The sequence below is a fragment of the Coregonus clupeaformis genome, chromosome 20 (genome assembly GCF_020615455.1).
Source record: "Coregonus clupeaformis isolate EN_2021a chromosome 20, ASM2061545v1, whole genome shotgun sequence".
Taxonomy (NCBI): Eukaryota; Metazoa; Chordata; class Actinopteri; order Salmoniformes; family Salmonidae; genus Coregonus; species Coregonus clupeaformis.
In genome coordinates, this window is record NC_059211.1 from 61374306 (window position 1) to 61390522 (window position 16217).

Here is a 16217-nt window from a genome sequence, read left to right on the forward strand (position 1 = left end):
TGGTTGGAGTCATTGCAGCTAAAGGTGGCACAACCAGTTATTGAGTGTAAGGGGTCAATTACTTTTTCACACAGGGGAATTGGGTGTTACATATTTATTTCATAAACAAAGTTATGCAATTGTTGTGTTATTTGTTCACTTATGTTCCCTTTATCTAATATTAGGTTTTCGTTGAAGATCTGATAACATTCAGTATCACAAATATGCAAAAGTAGAGAAAATTAGAAAGGGGGCAAATTATTTTTCATAGCACTGTATAGCCAAGCTATCATTGACTCGGTACTGGTACCCCATGTATATAGCCAAGTTATCATTGACCCGATACAGATACCCCATGTATATAGCCAAGTTATCATTGACCCGGTACAGATACCCCATGTATATAGCCAAGCTACAGTGAGGGAAAAAAGTATTTGATCCCCTGCTGATTTTGTACATTTGCCCACTGACAAAGAAATGATCAGTCTATACTTTTAATGGTAGGTTTATTTGAACAGTGAGAGACAGAATAACAACAACAAAATCCAGAAAAACGCATGTCAAAAATGTTATAAATTGATTTGCATTTTAATGAGGGAAATAAGTATTTGACCCCCTCTCAATCAGAAAGATTTCTGGCTCCCAGGTGTCTTTTATACAGGTAACGAGCTGAGATTAGGAGCACACTCTTAAAGGGAGTGCTCCTAATCTCAGCTTGTTACCTGTATAAAAGACACCTGTCCACAGAAGCAATCAACCAGATTCCAAACTCTCCACCATGGCCAAGACCAAAGAGCTCTCCAAGGATGTCAGGGACAAGATTGTAGACCTACACAAGGCTGGAATGGGCTACAAGACCATCGCCAAGCAGCTTGATGAGAAGGTGACAACAGTTGGTGCGATTATTCGCAAATGGAAGAAACACAAAAGACCTGTCAATCTCCATCGGCCTGGGGCTCCATGCAAGATCTCACCTCGTGGAGTTGCAATGATCATGAGAACGGTGAGGAATCAGCCCAGAACTACACGGGAGGATCTTGTCAATGATCTCAAGGCAGCTGGGACCATAGTCACCAAGAAAACAATTGGTAACACACTACGCCGTGAAGGACTGAAATCCTGCAGTGCCCGCAAGGTCCCCCTGCTCAAGAAAGCACATATACAGGGCCGTCTGAAGTTTGCCAATGAACATCTGAATGATTCAGAGGAGAACTGGGTGAAAGTGTTGTGGTCAGATGAGACCAAAATCGAGCTCTTTGGCATCAACTCAACTCGCCGTGTTTGGAGGAGGAGAAATGCTGCCTATGACCCCAAGAACACCATCCCCACCGTCAAACATGGAGGTGGAAACATTATGCTTTGGGGGTGTTTTTCTGCTAAGGGGACAGGACAACTTCACTGCATCAAAGGGACGATGGACGGGGCCATGTACTGTCAAATCTTGGGTGAGAACCTCCTTCCCTCAGCCAAGGCATTGAAAATGGGTCGTGGATGGGTATTCCAGCATGACAATGACCCAAAACACACGGCCAAGGCAACAAAGGAGTGGCTCAAGAAGAAGCACATGAAGGTCCTGGAGTGGCCTAGCCAGTCTTCAGACCTTAATCCCATAGAAAATCTGTGGAGGGAGCTGAAGGTTCGAGTTGCCAAACGTCAGCCTCGAATCCTTAATGACTTGGAGAAGATCTGCAAAGAGGAGTGGAACAAAATCCCTCCTGAAATGTGTGCAAACCTGGTGGCCAACTACAAGAAACGTCTGACCTCTGTGATTGCCAACAAGGGTTTTGCCACCAAGTACTAAGTCATGTTTTGCAGAGGGGTCAAATACTTATTTCCCTCATTAAAATGCAAAATCAATTTATAACATTTTTTACATCAGTTTTTCTGGATTTTGTTGTTGTTATTCTGTCTCTCACTGTTCATATAAACCTACCATTAAAATTATAGACTGATCATGTCTTGGTCAGTGGGCAAAGGTACAAAGTCAGCAGGGGATCAAATACTTTTTTTCCTCACTGTATCATCGCTCATTGTGGATTTAATCCTTGTGTTACAATTTATTTTCTATTGTTTATTTTTTTTATTGTATTCTGCATTGTTGGGAAGGCCCGTAAGTAAGCATTTCACTGTTAGTCTACACCTGTTGTTTATGAAGCATGTGACAATACACATTTGATTTGATGGGGCAGAAGTCAGTGTGTTGTTATGATTCTGGACAATCAGGTTGCCAGCAACAATGACAAGAAGCTGCCATGTGAGGTATCATAGTAGGTGGCTTGTTATCTTGTTTTGAGGTGTTTTGACTCATGTCATGTCTATGCTAATATGGTGAAAAAATTGTTAGCTAACCAACAACTGTAACAATGTATTTGAGAGACAACAAGTGCTCATTGTGCAAATATATTTATGATTTCAATAAAGATTTGGAAAGGAAACATAGTTTACATGTCAACAATCCTTTGATTCTAAGCCAACACCCCCTGTTTTGCTCCATGGTTGCACATGCATCGATTTTGTTGCTAAACAATCTACCCGTCTATAGGAGTTAGTGGAGAGGGGAGAGGTACTGCCCTTCACAGGGCCTGACATGATTCCATCTCCATCAGTCAAGATGGAGTCCGGTCCCAGAGCTCCATGAACAAACACACACAACCTCATCACAGACGCAAGGCAGAAAGAATACAGACGGAACGCAACTCAGAACACAGACAACTCTCAGACTGAATGCAAAACTGAACCCAGACAAAACAATGGGTTGTTCTATTTCAGGGGATGTTCCGCAGCTGTTTTGTCTGTTATCTTCATCATTAAACCACCATCATCATTCTGGCCTCTAATCACCCCTAACCACAGATAGAGGGTCAGATATTTTTTTTACACCCCCTAATGGTGAAGGTTATGATTGGGGGTAGGGTAATCTGGTCCTAGATCTGTGGTTAGAGGCAACATACAGTACATGGCGCTGCTGCAGAAATAAAATTCCCATAAGGCCTAGAGTTACCTAAAGTGTCACTGAGCATCATGACAGTCCCTGCACTGACATCACAGCACTGACTACATCACTGATGACATAAGCCTATACAGCTTGTTAGACTCACGTCATAGGCTACTAATTGAAAAACATTGTGAGACACAATCTATCCTATATGAGGTGCAGTCTGGGTGACAGTTGTTCATGCCTGGTCTAAGATTGGGCTACCAACATTCACAATCTGACACTTTCAAAACATCTATTTATATCACACATCCAGTCTAATGATACTGACTGTCTGATTTAGAATGATGGAGGCACAAATAATTATGCATTAAAGCCTGAGAACACCAAACTAGTGTGGCTGGATAAATACATAAATAAATGAATAATAACAAACATGGAGCCAGACTAAAAATGTAACATGATAGGTCAAGGTCAAATGTCTTTAAATGAAGTTAGTATTTATAAGACGAACATTTCGATTAAGTTGTTACTGTAGACCTAATAGGCTCCAGAGCAGAGAAAATGACAGCTGGCTAGACAGAATAGCAGCCTATGCGATGGCCTCTCTCTCTCTCTTCAGTGTTAATTGGTGTTCCTATCCGACAGAACAGGAAAACAAAGCTCTGCTAGCGCAAAAGCAAAACAAACACTGTACAAACAAAGCCAGCCTTGACACAATCGATACGTGACATTACGCATACGCACCCTACTTGTCCTGTGTGAGGAAAGGACCATAAAACATGTTTAGGGAAGAGCGTTTCCGGATGAAAGATTCAAATGACATGTAGATTAACGTACACACGCAGAAATAAAACAAATCAGACATGTGCGAATATGTAAACTATGGGGTTTTAAACTCCCTTTGACAGAATGGATGTCACATGCATAAATCGGACCGTTTTAGCAGCTAATAGTTTTACAGAAAAGCAGCTAAACAGATTGACAATGGCTGCATTTAGTTAAAGTAGCAAGATTGTTTCAAACTTGAATCGATTGGATACAATGTAAAGGGCAGCATCAATTTCAACCATTTGAACAATAAACGTAGGGTAAACCTACCTAGCTAGCTATCTCGTAAGGAACTAATAAAATACGAATACGTACGGTACAAGAGTCTATTTTGTATCTTTTCTCTCGGATGTCTTTGCTGCTGTCTCGATTCTCTATGTAACCGAGCAGGTTTTTCTGGTCACGCCAGCGGTGTGTTGTATGCTGGGCAAAACGTCAGAGGAATATGCGTTTGTGCGAATTAAAATGTACGGAATATTTTAAGAAGGCAGTGCAGAATTCCATTTGGTCTGATTCGAGATGAGCCACAGTCCCGGGATACGCGGCTCGCACCGCACATTTATCTACCAGCCCATTGGTCCTTTCCCCTGTGACGTGGAGGGAATTTCATATCCGGATCACAGAAAAATTAAGATTTCATGGATAATAGCAGCCATGCTCTAGAAAAACATACTCGAATAGTGTTTTGATTATGGCTGTATATTTTTGTTGAGTAAAAATTATTTATAAATGGGAAAAAGTCTATTTGACCCTTGAACCGGTGAAGCAAGATGGCCCTACTGTAGGCCTATCAGTTAGAGACCACAAAACAGGTCTTCACCAAACCTCAGTGAACGCTGGAATTCACGCCTTTAAAGCTGAGCAACTAGGGGTGACTCATAGTATATAATCTTTTCTAGTAATATATATATACTCAATAAGATATTTCAGAAAATATTTTTGGTAGTAGAAGCCTAACCGGAGTTGTGCGTGGTGTTTTCTATTCATATACTGTACTGTTTTTATGTTGTGTTATGCCAAAATCACAAAAAGATTGACAATATTCTTAAACAATTTCAAATGTATAGATTTTCAAACATGCCTAGCCTGCGAGTTTGAAAAACGACAATAAAATAAAGACAGTGGCTGCAACGTTAAATGATTTCAAATAAACTAAAGACCACACAGTGAGTAATGATTGACTACTATAAAGGCCACATCACTTAATCATATCTGATGGTTTTATAATGAGAAAAACAAACACTCATTGGATTAAAGTAAAGAATGTTTCAGACTTTATTCAGTGGCTTTAATAATACACCTCAAAGATACATATTTACACATATACACAGATATGAATGCATATCATTAATTATATAACATCTGTATCAATACTTGTTACCATAGGAAAATAAAGAAAAAAATAATGCTGCAATGTGCTGCATAACGATGTGACACACAGTAACAACATTCTAATCTCACTGGGTGCAAATTGAAAATATATACAGTAGAACAATACGTTATAAAAACAGTTATAAACAGTTATAACTAAACGGATATAACCAAAACTGTTTAAAACCTTTTATTGTGTGTGCTGAAATTTGAGACAACCATCATTCTGAGTTGATCTTTCAGCACAGGATGTATAGTTATATTCCATCTTCGGTTTCCAGTGTACAGACTGCATTCTCAAATGAGCGAAAGGATGATATTTGTATTAATATATTTCCTCTCAGGAGTTTTAAGAAATTACCATGAAAACATGCCCCACAAACCAATTAATAAAATATCTTTGATATACTTAGACCCACGAAAAGATATCCATGGTCTTCATACACATCATACACATATTCAATGAAAAATACGAGGTATAGGATAATATCTGTACACATCTTTCTCAAATAAATTAACTTATACACATTGATTAACGCATAAAAATAATGCCTTTAAAGTTTATATGCTCTGGTACAGTACGCAGTTATTTCAACATCAATCGACCTGACATTAATCTTTTTACGGGAATCTCAATCTTCAGGGGATTTCTGTGTAGTGTATAGGATTTAACTTTGAGCCAAGAGAAAAATATTCAGAAGAACATCCTGACCACTGTTATTGTTGAAGTTTCTATGATATCTGACCGTCCTGTAATATCACCCCTGCCTAAAGGAACACCTGGTAGTTTAAATATCACCCTGCCTAAAGGAACACCTGGTAGTTTAAAGCCCAGCTCTCAGATCACTGGGAACAAAGCCAAGAGACAGCACAGGTGGAGGAAGGAGAAACAGGGAGGGAGAGGGACTGGAAATGTACTGGAGTGCCTCTGGACAAAGCCATAGATGTACAGAGTTGACCAAACTCAAAAAGTATTTAATGACAATAATATTCTAATTTGCATTCTTGCTAGAATGTGATTGTCTTGGTAATTTTACAGTTCAGTTTGTCTTGGGGGATCCAGTAGAAACATATTAAATATAAATCCATCATCTATTTTTAAAGTCACTCATGAGAGGACTGAGGACATAGTGAGAGGTTGACTGCCTGATACTGAGAGAAACATTACGACACAACCGGTTACCAGAGTCCACAGGAGAGAGACTGAGGCGTCTGTCTGTTGAAGTGTTGAGTTCAGTAGAGTAGCTCCTGGCTCCATATCACCTTGTTGGAGTGGGAGGTGCGATACCACACTAGGCTAACAAAGCCTGCCTGTGTGTGAGACTCAGGTCAGGTGAATGGAGCGGGTGTGTCCTTCCTTGTTCATCTCTATCAAACAGGTAGGGGAGAGGCCTGAACTTCCTGTTCTCAGTACGAGTCACCATACGATGATTCCCCAATGTGTGCTAGCCCTCAATCACTGTAAAAGGCTAGGACACTACCCCTCGTCCCCGAGAGTAGAGTATGTCCAGAGGAAAGCAGTCATTCATTACCTTCCCTTCACATTGACAGATAAGCAGCTATTAGACTGCTTTCTGCTACATTCCAGGCAGCCTCCACTTCAGTGTGAGAGTGAAGTATCTGTGGACTCTAATGAAAACCAACTTGTGCAAGCATTTCACTGTAAAGGCTACACCAGTTGTATTCAGCGCATGTGATAAATAACATTTGATTTGAACAGTAGTTGAGGGGAAAAGTGCACATGTCATTTGAACAGCCAACCACTGGGTGGCGCTGTAGCTGTGTCTCAGGGCTCAGAGGGGGTGGGACTTTAAGGCTTGATGTCAGAGAAACTTGTGTAGGTTTCACTGCAGCTGGAGGAGGTGCTGAGGTTGGCAGTTACACTGCCCTCTGTAACAACAAAACACAGACAAGTTCGTTTTCATTAGAGTCCACAGATAATTCTAAAACAAACTAAAATATAGACACACTCCTGTTACTTTTCAAAATAGGTATTTGGGTTGCAAGATACAGTTCTTTCTTACACCGAGAGAGAGAGGCAATGAGAGACAGAAGAGAAAGAGGCACAGACAGACTGACAGACAGAGCCAGTGTACCTGAGCTGCAGAGGGACTGCGAGGACTTGGACTCTGTGATGAGGGTGAGAAGGTTGGCTACTGCTACCCAGCCATCTTTGTTGCTCCCCAGGTTTCTAACAAACCACTGTCCGTCATCTCCCTCTTTAATGAGCTGCACCATGTCTCCACTCTTCACTGACAGGTCCTGAGGCCCTCCTTTCTCCTTCTCATAGTCCGCCACCACCGTGAACCTGTCGCCGACAGCCTGGGGTCACAGGGTAAAGGGAAAAGTTAATATGTTTGTGTCCAGTGTGTCATGTCACCATGTATGTTGCTAGGGAATAACAAACCACTTTCATAACATGTTTTAGACATGTTGGCGACCATGACTCACCAGCTTCCTGCCTCCCTCATCCTCAGGGTCAGAGTTCATGGGGTCCTCGGCGCTGGAGTACCCATCAAGCTCTTCTGGCGCGTCCATGGAGAGAGAGGCCTTGTTCCAACCTACGGGGAGGAGGGAAAGAGAAGGAGAGTAGGTAAGAGAGAAGGGGGAGTAATATAATTCAGCAAACTCGATTGATATCTAGATTAAGATTTAGCAGTGGCACCAACAATTCCAAGACACATCCAAGATAGATTTCAATTTAGAGAATGTTATTATCATGGACTGTTTGATCCCAACATGGAGGATAGTTTGTCAAACTAGGGAAAGGGAGTGACACTCAAGAGGAAAGGAGGGGTGACACAATCGTACACAAGACAAGGTGATATGTACAGTGATAGGTGACGTGTGTGATGAGAACTTGATGCAAACACATCCATTGAGAGAGTACACTGCAAATCCTCAAACAGAACCACAAGAACCAGATTAGAACCCAAAGAATGTGATTAAATAACCAAGAAGAACAGACCTGGAGTCATAGCATCCAGTGAGACCTTGATCAGTGCATTGTGATCAGACAGAAACACAGACACACAGCAACCAACACCAGCCAAGACCAACACCGCAACACATGCTACTGAGAGAGAGACACAGTTTGCCTTACAGTAAAACAAACATCACAAATCAGTATTTTCCGGTTGTGAATATCACACAGATATTCAATTGCAAATCTCAGAGAGAAGATTTGTCTGCGATTGTGGAACAAGCTAGTGAAGAAGCAGAGCAAGGTCCAGGTCAACCACACAGTGAAGCAGCGTGTTCCTCCCAGGCATGTTTTCACTCTACCTCTCCTCTTGGCCTGTAAGAGACTAGAGGTGCTGAGCCACTTGGCCCTGCTCAGAGTGATGTGAGGAGTCTGACCAGGCTCTGAGGAGAAGAAGCAGCGGCAGTCAGCAGTCTTCTTCTACAACATCGTCCAGATGAACGCTGTGTCAAGTACACAGGTGTGTGGTTGACTCATCCATCAGTTTTACAAAGGCCTTTGAGGCCAACATGGCATGTCATTCATTTTTCACTTGTCTAAAACAAGAGAGTGTTGTACGTATCTTCTGTGTCAACGATCATCAAATTTAGAATGAACTCTTATATCTCCATTTTGTAGTCCCTCGTCAGTCCAGTGTCTTTAGCTAGACAGTCCCATGGCACTCAGCGGGCCCTGGTGGCTGAACGTCTTACATTTATCTACCACAATTCATTCCCTCCCGTTACTCAAATAATGATTGCATGATGGTCACACAGAGATACATTTTGGGAGGATGGGGAGTTGACATGGTGCTGAGATGACTACAGTGAGGGAGAGTCAGGATGGGCGGATGACTACAGTGAGGGAGGGTCAGGATGGGCGGATGACTACAGTGAGGGAGGGTCAGGATGGGTGGATGACTACAGTGAGGGAGGGTCAGGATGGGTGGATGACTACAGTGAGGGAGAGGTCAGGATGGGCGGATGACTACAGTGAGGGAGAGTCAGGATGGGTGGATGACTACAGTGAGGGAGAGTCAGGATGGGTGGATGACTACAGTGAGGGAGAGTCAGGATGGGTGAATGACTACAGTGAGGGAGGGTCAGGATGGGCGGATGACTACAGTGAGGGAGGGTCAGGATGGGTGGATGACTACAGTGAGGGAGGGTCAGGATGGGCGGATGACTACAGTGAGGGAGGGTCAGGATGGGTGAATGACTACAGTGAGGGAGGGTCAGGATGGGTGAATGACTACAGTGAGGGAGGGTCAGGATGGGTGGATGACTACAGTGAGGGAGGGTCAGGATGGGCGGATGACTACAGTGAGGGAGGGTCAGGATGGGCGGATGACTACAGTGAGGGAGGGTCAGGATGGGCGGATGACTACAGTGAGGGAGAGTCAGGATGGGCGGATGACTACAGCGAGGGAGAGTCAGGATGGGCGGATGACTACAGTGAGGGAGGGTCAGGATGGGCGGATGACTACAGTGAGGGATGGTCAGGATAGGTGGATGACTACAGTGAGGGAGGGTCAGGATGGGTGGATGACTACAGTGAGGGATGGTCAGGATGGGTGGATGACTACAGTGAGGGAGAGTCAGGATGGGCGGATGACTACAGTGAGGGAGGGTCAGGATGGGCGGATGACTACAGTGAGGGATGGTCAGGATGGGTGGATGACTACAGTGAGGGAGTGTCAGGATGGGTGGATGACTACAGTGAGGGATGGTCAGGATGGGTGGATGACTACAGTGAGGGATGGTCAGGATGGGTGGATGACTACAGTGAGGGAGGGTCAGGATGGGTGGATGACTACACTACAGAGTCAAACACAGGTGTGACATGGGCTAGATAGAATACCTTTACACCCAAAGGGAGTTGGGTCACTCTTAATCTCGTGGCGTTTGGCTTTATGGTCAGGGCTAAGGGGGGATCCTGTCGGTCGAAGAAGAGAGACAGAAGAAGAAAGAAATGATAAAGGGAGCGATAGAAAAACAGAGGGAAAAACTTCCTGAAACTGACTAGAATAATTAGCTACCTACTAATCCTATTGGACACATGTAAATAATGAGGCTGGAGGATAGATAAAACAGACTCATTCTAATGTTTTATGTATTAACCACAAACTATACTGTAGTATACCTGGTCGAGAGAATACCATTGGTAATGTTAGACTTTTACCAGCAGGGTGCAGAAATTCTGCAAAGGAAAGCATGCCAAAATATCAGTCTTCAAAAGCCCTGATGCAGTCGACTACTGGAAAGGATTTGCCCTGTCTAAAATCATATTAGGGTTGGTTAAGAGAGCTTGGGGTTGACTTCGAAATGGACAACATATCTTTGCCATATATGATCGATGACAACATGGGGGATGCCTCCAGGACTCTAGTGTTACCTTTCTGACTCTTCAGATTGCTGAAGCCTTGAAGGGTAAAACGCTTTTTAGCCACTGATACCCTGTCAGTGGTGGGACTGGTGACTGTCCCCTCTATAACCATGGTAGAGAAAGAGGGACAGGAAGGAGAGAGAGTAAAGTGGTTTGAAGAGGACAAGAGAAAGAAAGCTCAGATTAAACTTAAAGGAGGAAGCAGGAAGCAGGAAGGAGGAAGCAGGAAAATATTCAAGGATGGCTTGGGTACCTAACCAGATGAGGGAGGTCACTAAAACTGCAACACAAGTTTGTTTTCTTGTCATGAGCTTTTGACAGCAGTAAAAAACGTTTTCTTTACTCAACAAAATAGGGCAACTCACCTTTGTGTTTTGGGGAGGAGGGGGAGTTGGGGTCAGAGTTGACAGCATCTGTCTTCTTCTCGTCTCCCTTCTTCACACTCTTCTGACAGTTTCTAAATGGACTAAGAGGGAGAAACAAAGAGGTTAAAAAGAGAAGAACAAACCATTTTTAGCCACTGTATACCCTCTTGATTCCTTATCTCTAACTGGCTCTAGCCATGGTTCTCTCTGTAAAATCTGACCTGAGGCAGACAGATGGGCTGTTGCTGGTTGGACTGGGAGACATTGTGTCTGATGCCTTCTTTTGACTGGATTCTGGAACAAATCATCACAGTTACTAACAGAACACTGACACAACAACAGAGAATTTAGCATCCAGATGTGTATCAACTCTGGAATGTGTGGACGTGTTTCTGTAATGCCTCAGATCCACTATCGTACCCCTGCAGGCTTTCAGCTGGCCAGTCAGAACCTTCCTGATCTCCTTCAACCAAGATGTTTTGATCTCAGGTGTCGCAGCTTGGACGATAAACACCTCCTCTCTGGAATTACACCAGATCTCAAACTTCTTGTTGTCACCCTTGGCGCTCTCTGTGATGCCCACCGCACTCATCTGTTTGAGAGAACCGAAGGATATTACACTTCTGTCAATCACTGTTGAACTCATAACATACTATATATCAAAGTAAAAATATAAGGAGAGCCAGACAGACAGACAGCCAGACAGACAGCTAGCCAGACAGCTAGCCAGACAGCTAGCCAGACAGACAGACCACCAGACAGACCGCCAGACAACCAGACAGAAAGCCAGTCAGGACATTGAGGAAGTGTTTGAAGCTGTACGAGGGGGCTTTTTCGTAACCCTCCCCCAGACAGTGAGCCAGCCAGCCAGACACAAACAGACTCACGTTGAGGGAGTGTTTGAAGCTGTAGGACGGGGCTTTCTCGTAACCCTCCCCGTTCTCCTCCCGTCTCTTACAGAAGAGCAAGGCTTTTTCATGCAGGAACAGGTGTCTCTGCATGGGCTTGAAGCGGGCCAGGTCCTTGACCTTGGCGTGACCTTTCTTGTGTTCCGTCCACACGCTGAATGACCCCTGCATCAATAGCCTGCCCAGCTCCGTCAGGCTACCCTGGGGATCAATAAATTAACACAATCAATCAAAAGTAAGAAAGATAACTGAGCATTGTCTGTGGTACAGAAGATGTTACACTGTTGGGTAACTTTTTCCTCTCCACCCTAAAGCATGAGGAGGATAGCGGTATCGTGGTTAGCTGACCTCATATCCTGTGATGGCGATGAGGTGCATGGAGTCGTTGACGGCCTTCAGGATCCCCAGGATGGAGGACAGCGCCTCCTGTAGGTCCTCTGACCCCTCACAGCCCTTACTGTACTTCAGTAGCTCCTTCAGTATCAGCTGGTACTTGGTTATCCTCTGGACTGGCTTGAGGAGGTACGAGTCCAACCCCAGTTTGTGTTCCAACTTTCTCTGGCACTCCTTCGTAAAAACAAACAATCACACATCAATAAAAAAAAGACCTTTTTACAAGCTTACTGTATACTGAGCTTGAGGACCCTGAAAGAAAGGTGAAAGGTCACCTGGAAGAAGGTGCAGTCGGAGCACTGTCTCCACAAGCTCTCAGAGCGAGGTTTGTTCTGACAGTACTTCTCATAGATCTGCAGGTCGCCCATCCTCTCCAGGAAGCACCGTCCTACCAGCTCAGGGACGTCTGTGTAGGTCTCTAGCTCCCTGAGGAACGTCCTGATGAGAGACACAGACAGACAACGGGACACAGGTTAGTACTACCGAGGTTGGGAAGCAGTGGGGGGCTTGAGGTAATGTTAACCAAATGTAATATTGTTGAAATTGGTCCCTATAAATCGATATGGTTGAATTAATGTGCATCTTCGGTAACAACTGTTCACAATGACAGGACATTGTTAAGTAAACATTATGTAACATGAGTGTTGCAGTGGAGTGAAAGTCACCTCTTGTGGAACTGGTAGATCTCTGGCATGTTGCCAAACAGGACATCCTTCCTGTTGAGCAGCGCACTGGGGAGGAGATGGGCCATGGCTGGGTTGTCCATCTCTGCAGCATAACCCTGGCATAACACACATTAAAATGTTAACACAGGACAATCTGAAAATGCACATCTATGATAAGTAAATTTTCAACAAAAACATATACAAAAAATAATAATTATATATATATATTTATTTATTTTTTACTACATTTAGGACAGTAGGTGAAGTAGTGGCGACCTCTAGTGGTCAGAAGTGACAATCACCTGCAGTACACAGAGTAGCTCCTCTACATACGCCCTCTCAGTCTCCAACAGCTCGTTCATTACATGTCTGTAGGAACAAAACAACAACATTCTATTTAACACCAACATAGTATTATCATTTTGATGAACTATACCAAGTATGAAATATCTAACTCTCTTTCTAACCATCTCTTTTCAATTGTGTTTCTCAAGAGGATTCCTTTCATTGATTTATTTTAAGGCATTCATTTCAGGCTATATTATGACGTCATTGACCTTTGACCCCTGACCCTACCGTCGGAGCACAGCCAGGTTCTCCTCCTCCTCAGACAGAGAGCCGTGTCTGCTGCCGCAGTTCTGCACCTGGACCTCCACTATTCTGCAGTTTTCTACGTTCAAGATGTTGTCCTCGGCATTCTTCTTCTCTTGACTCCTGTGAGCTACAAGAAATAGAAGGACGGAAAGACGGAATATGAACTACTCATCTGAACTTCAAACAACCAACAAAAGTCATTTCAATCAATCAATAATATATTTTTAGGGTATGAGGTATTGTTTAACAAGGCACAATTGCAGTTCTTATATGCCACTAGATGGTAATGAATGGATCAGGAACAGGAGAGGCTATAGACACACTGCTGACCTGCAAAACGACTAACCAAAATCTGACCCTTACCTTACCTTACCCAAACCCTTAACCTAACCTAATTTTAACCTATTCTAAAATAAAATATTGGTTTGCAAGTTAGAAGTGTCCGTATGGCCTTTTCCATAAGAACCAGAGAGACAGGGAGGGACAGGCAGAGAAAGATGGTGACGACCAGTGTGACACGTGGAGCAGAGCGCAGTACTCACCAGGGGAGGACATGGGGGACTTGATGATGGCTTCAGGCCTGGGAGCCACTGGCTGGACGGGCCGTGTCTGTTTGGCTGCCAGCTTCTTCAGACTGACCCTCCTCTTCTCAAACATCTCTTGCATGGACACCTGCTTCTGGAACACTTTCTCTACCTGCTCCTGTTAACACACCCAGAGGGGAGGGAGGGTTAGACACTGACGTTTTGAGGGTGTATCTCAATAGTCAAAAACTTCTTCCTCTCCTCGTCTCTATTCAATCGTTTGATTATACTTGGGGCCTGGAGTTTTCCCTGACCACATGGAGAGGGGAGGAAAAACCTGGAAAAATATCTAGACCTCCTGGTCAGGTCTCGTGTTCAAAACAAGTGGCCCCACAAATTCAATGTTTTCTCATGTAATAAATATCTGGTGCCTCCAGCTGTCGCCACTTACCCTGAGCTCTGGGTTGAGGATGGAGTCGTAGTCCCTCCTGATGGCGTCGAGGTCGGTGATCTGGTGTTGGGCGGCCGTGTCCAGGTACTTCTCCAGCTCCTGCAACGCCACCTCCGCCCCGTCCTGAGACTGACACCTATCTACCGGCTGAGAGGCAAGGAGGTAGATCCCCTCCTCACACCACCTCGATGCCTGGGGAGGGAGGGGTACATTATACCACAGGCCAGAGGGAGAATTAATCCTTGACTGGCTGAAATCAAAACCTAGCTCTTATACCTTGACACTTGTCATACATCTGAAAAATTACCTACTAGAGGGCTACATTGACCAATCACCATATTACTAATCCCCATCTAAACCAGGGTTTGTCAGTGTTTCCAGGACCATACTTTTCCCCTCCAGCCCTCACCTTCTCCAGACAGTGGTGCAGCTCCATGGCCCTGAGGAGGAGGACCTTCTTGGTCTTGAGGAAGGAGGTGACCTCATCACACACGGCCCTCAGCTCACTGCACTTAGGCAGGATGGAGTCCTCAGCGTAGTGAGCACTGTCTATCAGCCCATCTCCCTCAGCGGCCAGGGACAGGGCCCGGTCCAACACATCCTGGAGAGAGAGAGAGACACAGGCAGGTGAGAACACACACGATTATTACAGAGTAAAAAAAAGAAATATGAACAAAGCAGTCATAATGGAAAGCCATTACATCCATGTGACCTTCCTAGCTGCCTCTGCAATAAGGACCTATGCATAACAGCCAACTAAGCATTTTCCACAACGTATACAGTCTGTCAAAGATTTCACTGTGGATGTTCTGGACCTTATTGCAGGGATTCTGGATTCAGTTCATGTCCATATATGTGATGTGAATGTAGAACGAGGGAGCAGGCTGTTTCTGTGGTGCAGAACCAGAACCAGCTATAACATCACTCTACCACCACTACAGCCAGCTACAGCACCTCCCCCACACAACCCTCTCCTCCTCCTCCTACCCTCTTCCCGCTCTCTTCCCTCCCTCCCTCCCTCCGCTCTTCCCTCCCTCCCTCCCTCCCTCCGCACTGTAGCTCTGCAACGGTCTGGACCATCAAGGGCGACAAGCTCTCTTTCTATACACACACACACACACACGTGCACCAACCGACACACACACACACTCCCTCCCTCCATCTCTCCCTCCCTCGACATACACAATCTGTCTCACCCTCCCTCCTTATATAAATCCCCTTGAATGAAGGGGAGCAGCACAGGACATTACATCGCCTGTTATCACTGACAATAATATGATGTCCTTTCTCAAAGACAATAACAGCAGCACATCCAGCAGGTGTTGTATATGTTTAGATCCAGTCACATCCTAGGCAACATGCCATGTTTTCTAGTCACATAGGGACTACTACAGTGATGTATGTGGGAACCAACCAATAGAGGTATGGCCCGCTGCACGTGAGTCTCATCTGCAAAGTCAATACTGTCATTGAGATGAATGGGGTCTATAATGTACTGGAGTACAACTAGAGGGGAAACGGGATACGACCCTTGTCAGCTGGTGTAATCTTGTCATTCAAGCTATGGGGAGGATGATGTGTGCTATTGGGAAGAAGTGTGTGTGTGTGTGTGTGTGTGTGTGTGTGTGTGTCTTACGCAGGCTTTCTCCTCCTGGCTGTTGAGTTCTCGTAGGATGTGTTCTGCGTGGGCGGGACTGATGCCAACCTCAGAGAGCCGCGCTACCCGCTCTGATACCACATCCAGCTGGGCACGCACCTGAACACACACACAAACACAGAGGGACAGGTAGAGTCAGAAGACACACACACTCACATACTACACACACACAGACAGACAGAGACACGCACACACTA

The 16217-nt window shown here is 44.6% G+C and overlaps 2 protein-coding genes across 9 annotated transcripts in view; both read right to left on the reverse strand.

Annotated features, from left to right (window-relative positions):
* cab39l (calcium binding protein 39-like) overlaps positions 1-4291 on the reverse strand; it is a 21422-nt gene extending 17131 nt beyond the window's left edge. Inside the window, exon 1 of the mRNA XM_041872092.2 lies at positions 4061-4291. The gene's annotated coding sequence lies outside the window, so the exon portion shown is untranslated. The remainder of the gene's footprint in view (positions 1-4060) is intronic.
* A 705-nt stretch (positions 4292-4996) lies between these two features.
* The window catches only part of mcf2la (mcf.2 cell line derived transforming sequence-like a), a 41119-nt gene continuing 29898 nt past the window's right edge, over positions 4997-16217 (reverse strand). For 2 of the 8 annotated variants that reach the window (XM_045205631.1, XM_045205630.1), the window contains exons 10-29: positions 16000-16119; positions 14773-14964; positions 14364-14555; positions 13931-14090; positions 13371-13515; positions 13097-13163; positions 12795-12910; positions 12405-12567; positions 12085-12303; positions 11716-11937; positions 11249-11420; positions 11050-11122; positions 10829-10929; positions 10473-10565; positions 10221-10277; positions 9939-10013; positions 8402-8482; positions 7568-7677; positions 7213-7438; positions 4997-7006 (exon numbers count right to left, since the gene is read on the reverse strand). In XM_045205631.1, the coding sequence (XP_045061566.1) occupies positions 6927-7006; positions 7213-7438; positions 7568-7677; positions 8402-8482; positions 9939-10013; positions 10221-10277; positions 10473-10565; positions 10829-10929; positions 11050-11122; positions 11249-11420; positions 11716-11937; positions 12085-12303; positions 12405-12567; positions 12795-12910; positions 13097-13163; positions 13371-13515; positions 13931-14090; positions 14364-14555; positions 14773-14964; positions 16000-16119 (2664 nt within the window). In that variant the 3' untranslated portion in view covers positions 4997-6926. The remainder of the gene's footprint in view (positions 7007-7212; positions 7439-7567; positions 7678-8401; positions 8483-9938; positions 10014-10220; positions 10278-10472; positions 10566-10828; positions 10930-11049; positions 11123-11248; positions 11421-11715; positions 11938-12084; positions 12304-12404; positions 12568-12794; positions 12911-13096; positions 13164-13370; positions 13516-13930; positions 14091-14363; positions 14556-14772; positions 14965-15999; positions 16120-16217) is intronic. The other 6 variants (XM_045205632.1, XM_045205633.1, XM_045205635.1 and 3 more) reach the window with 6 other exon arrangements.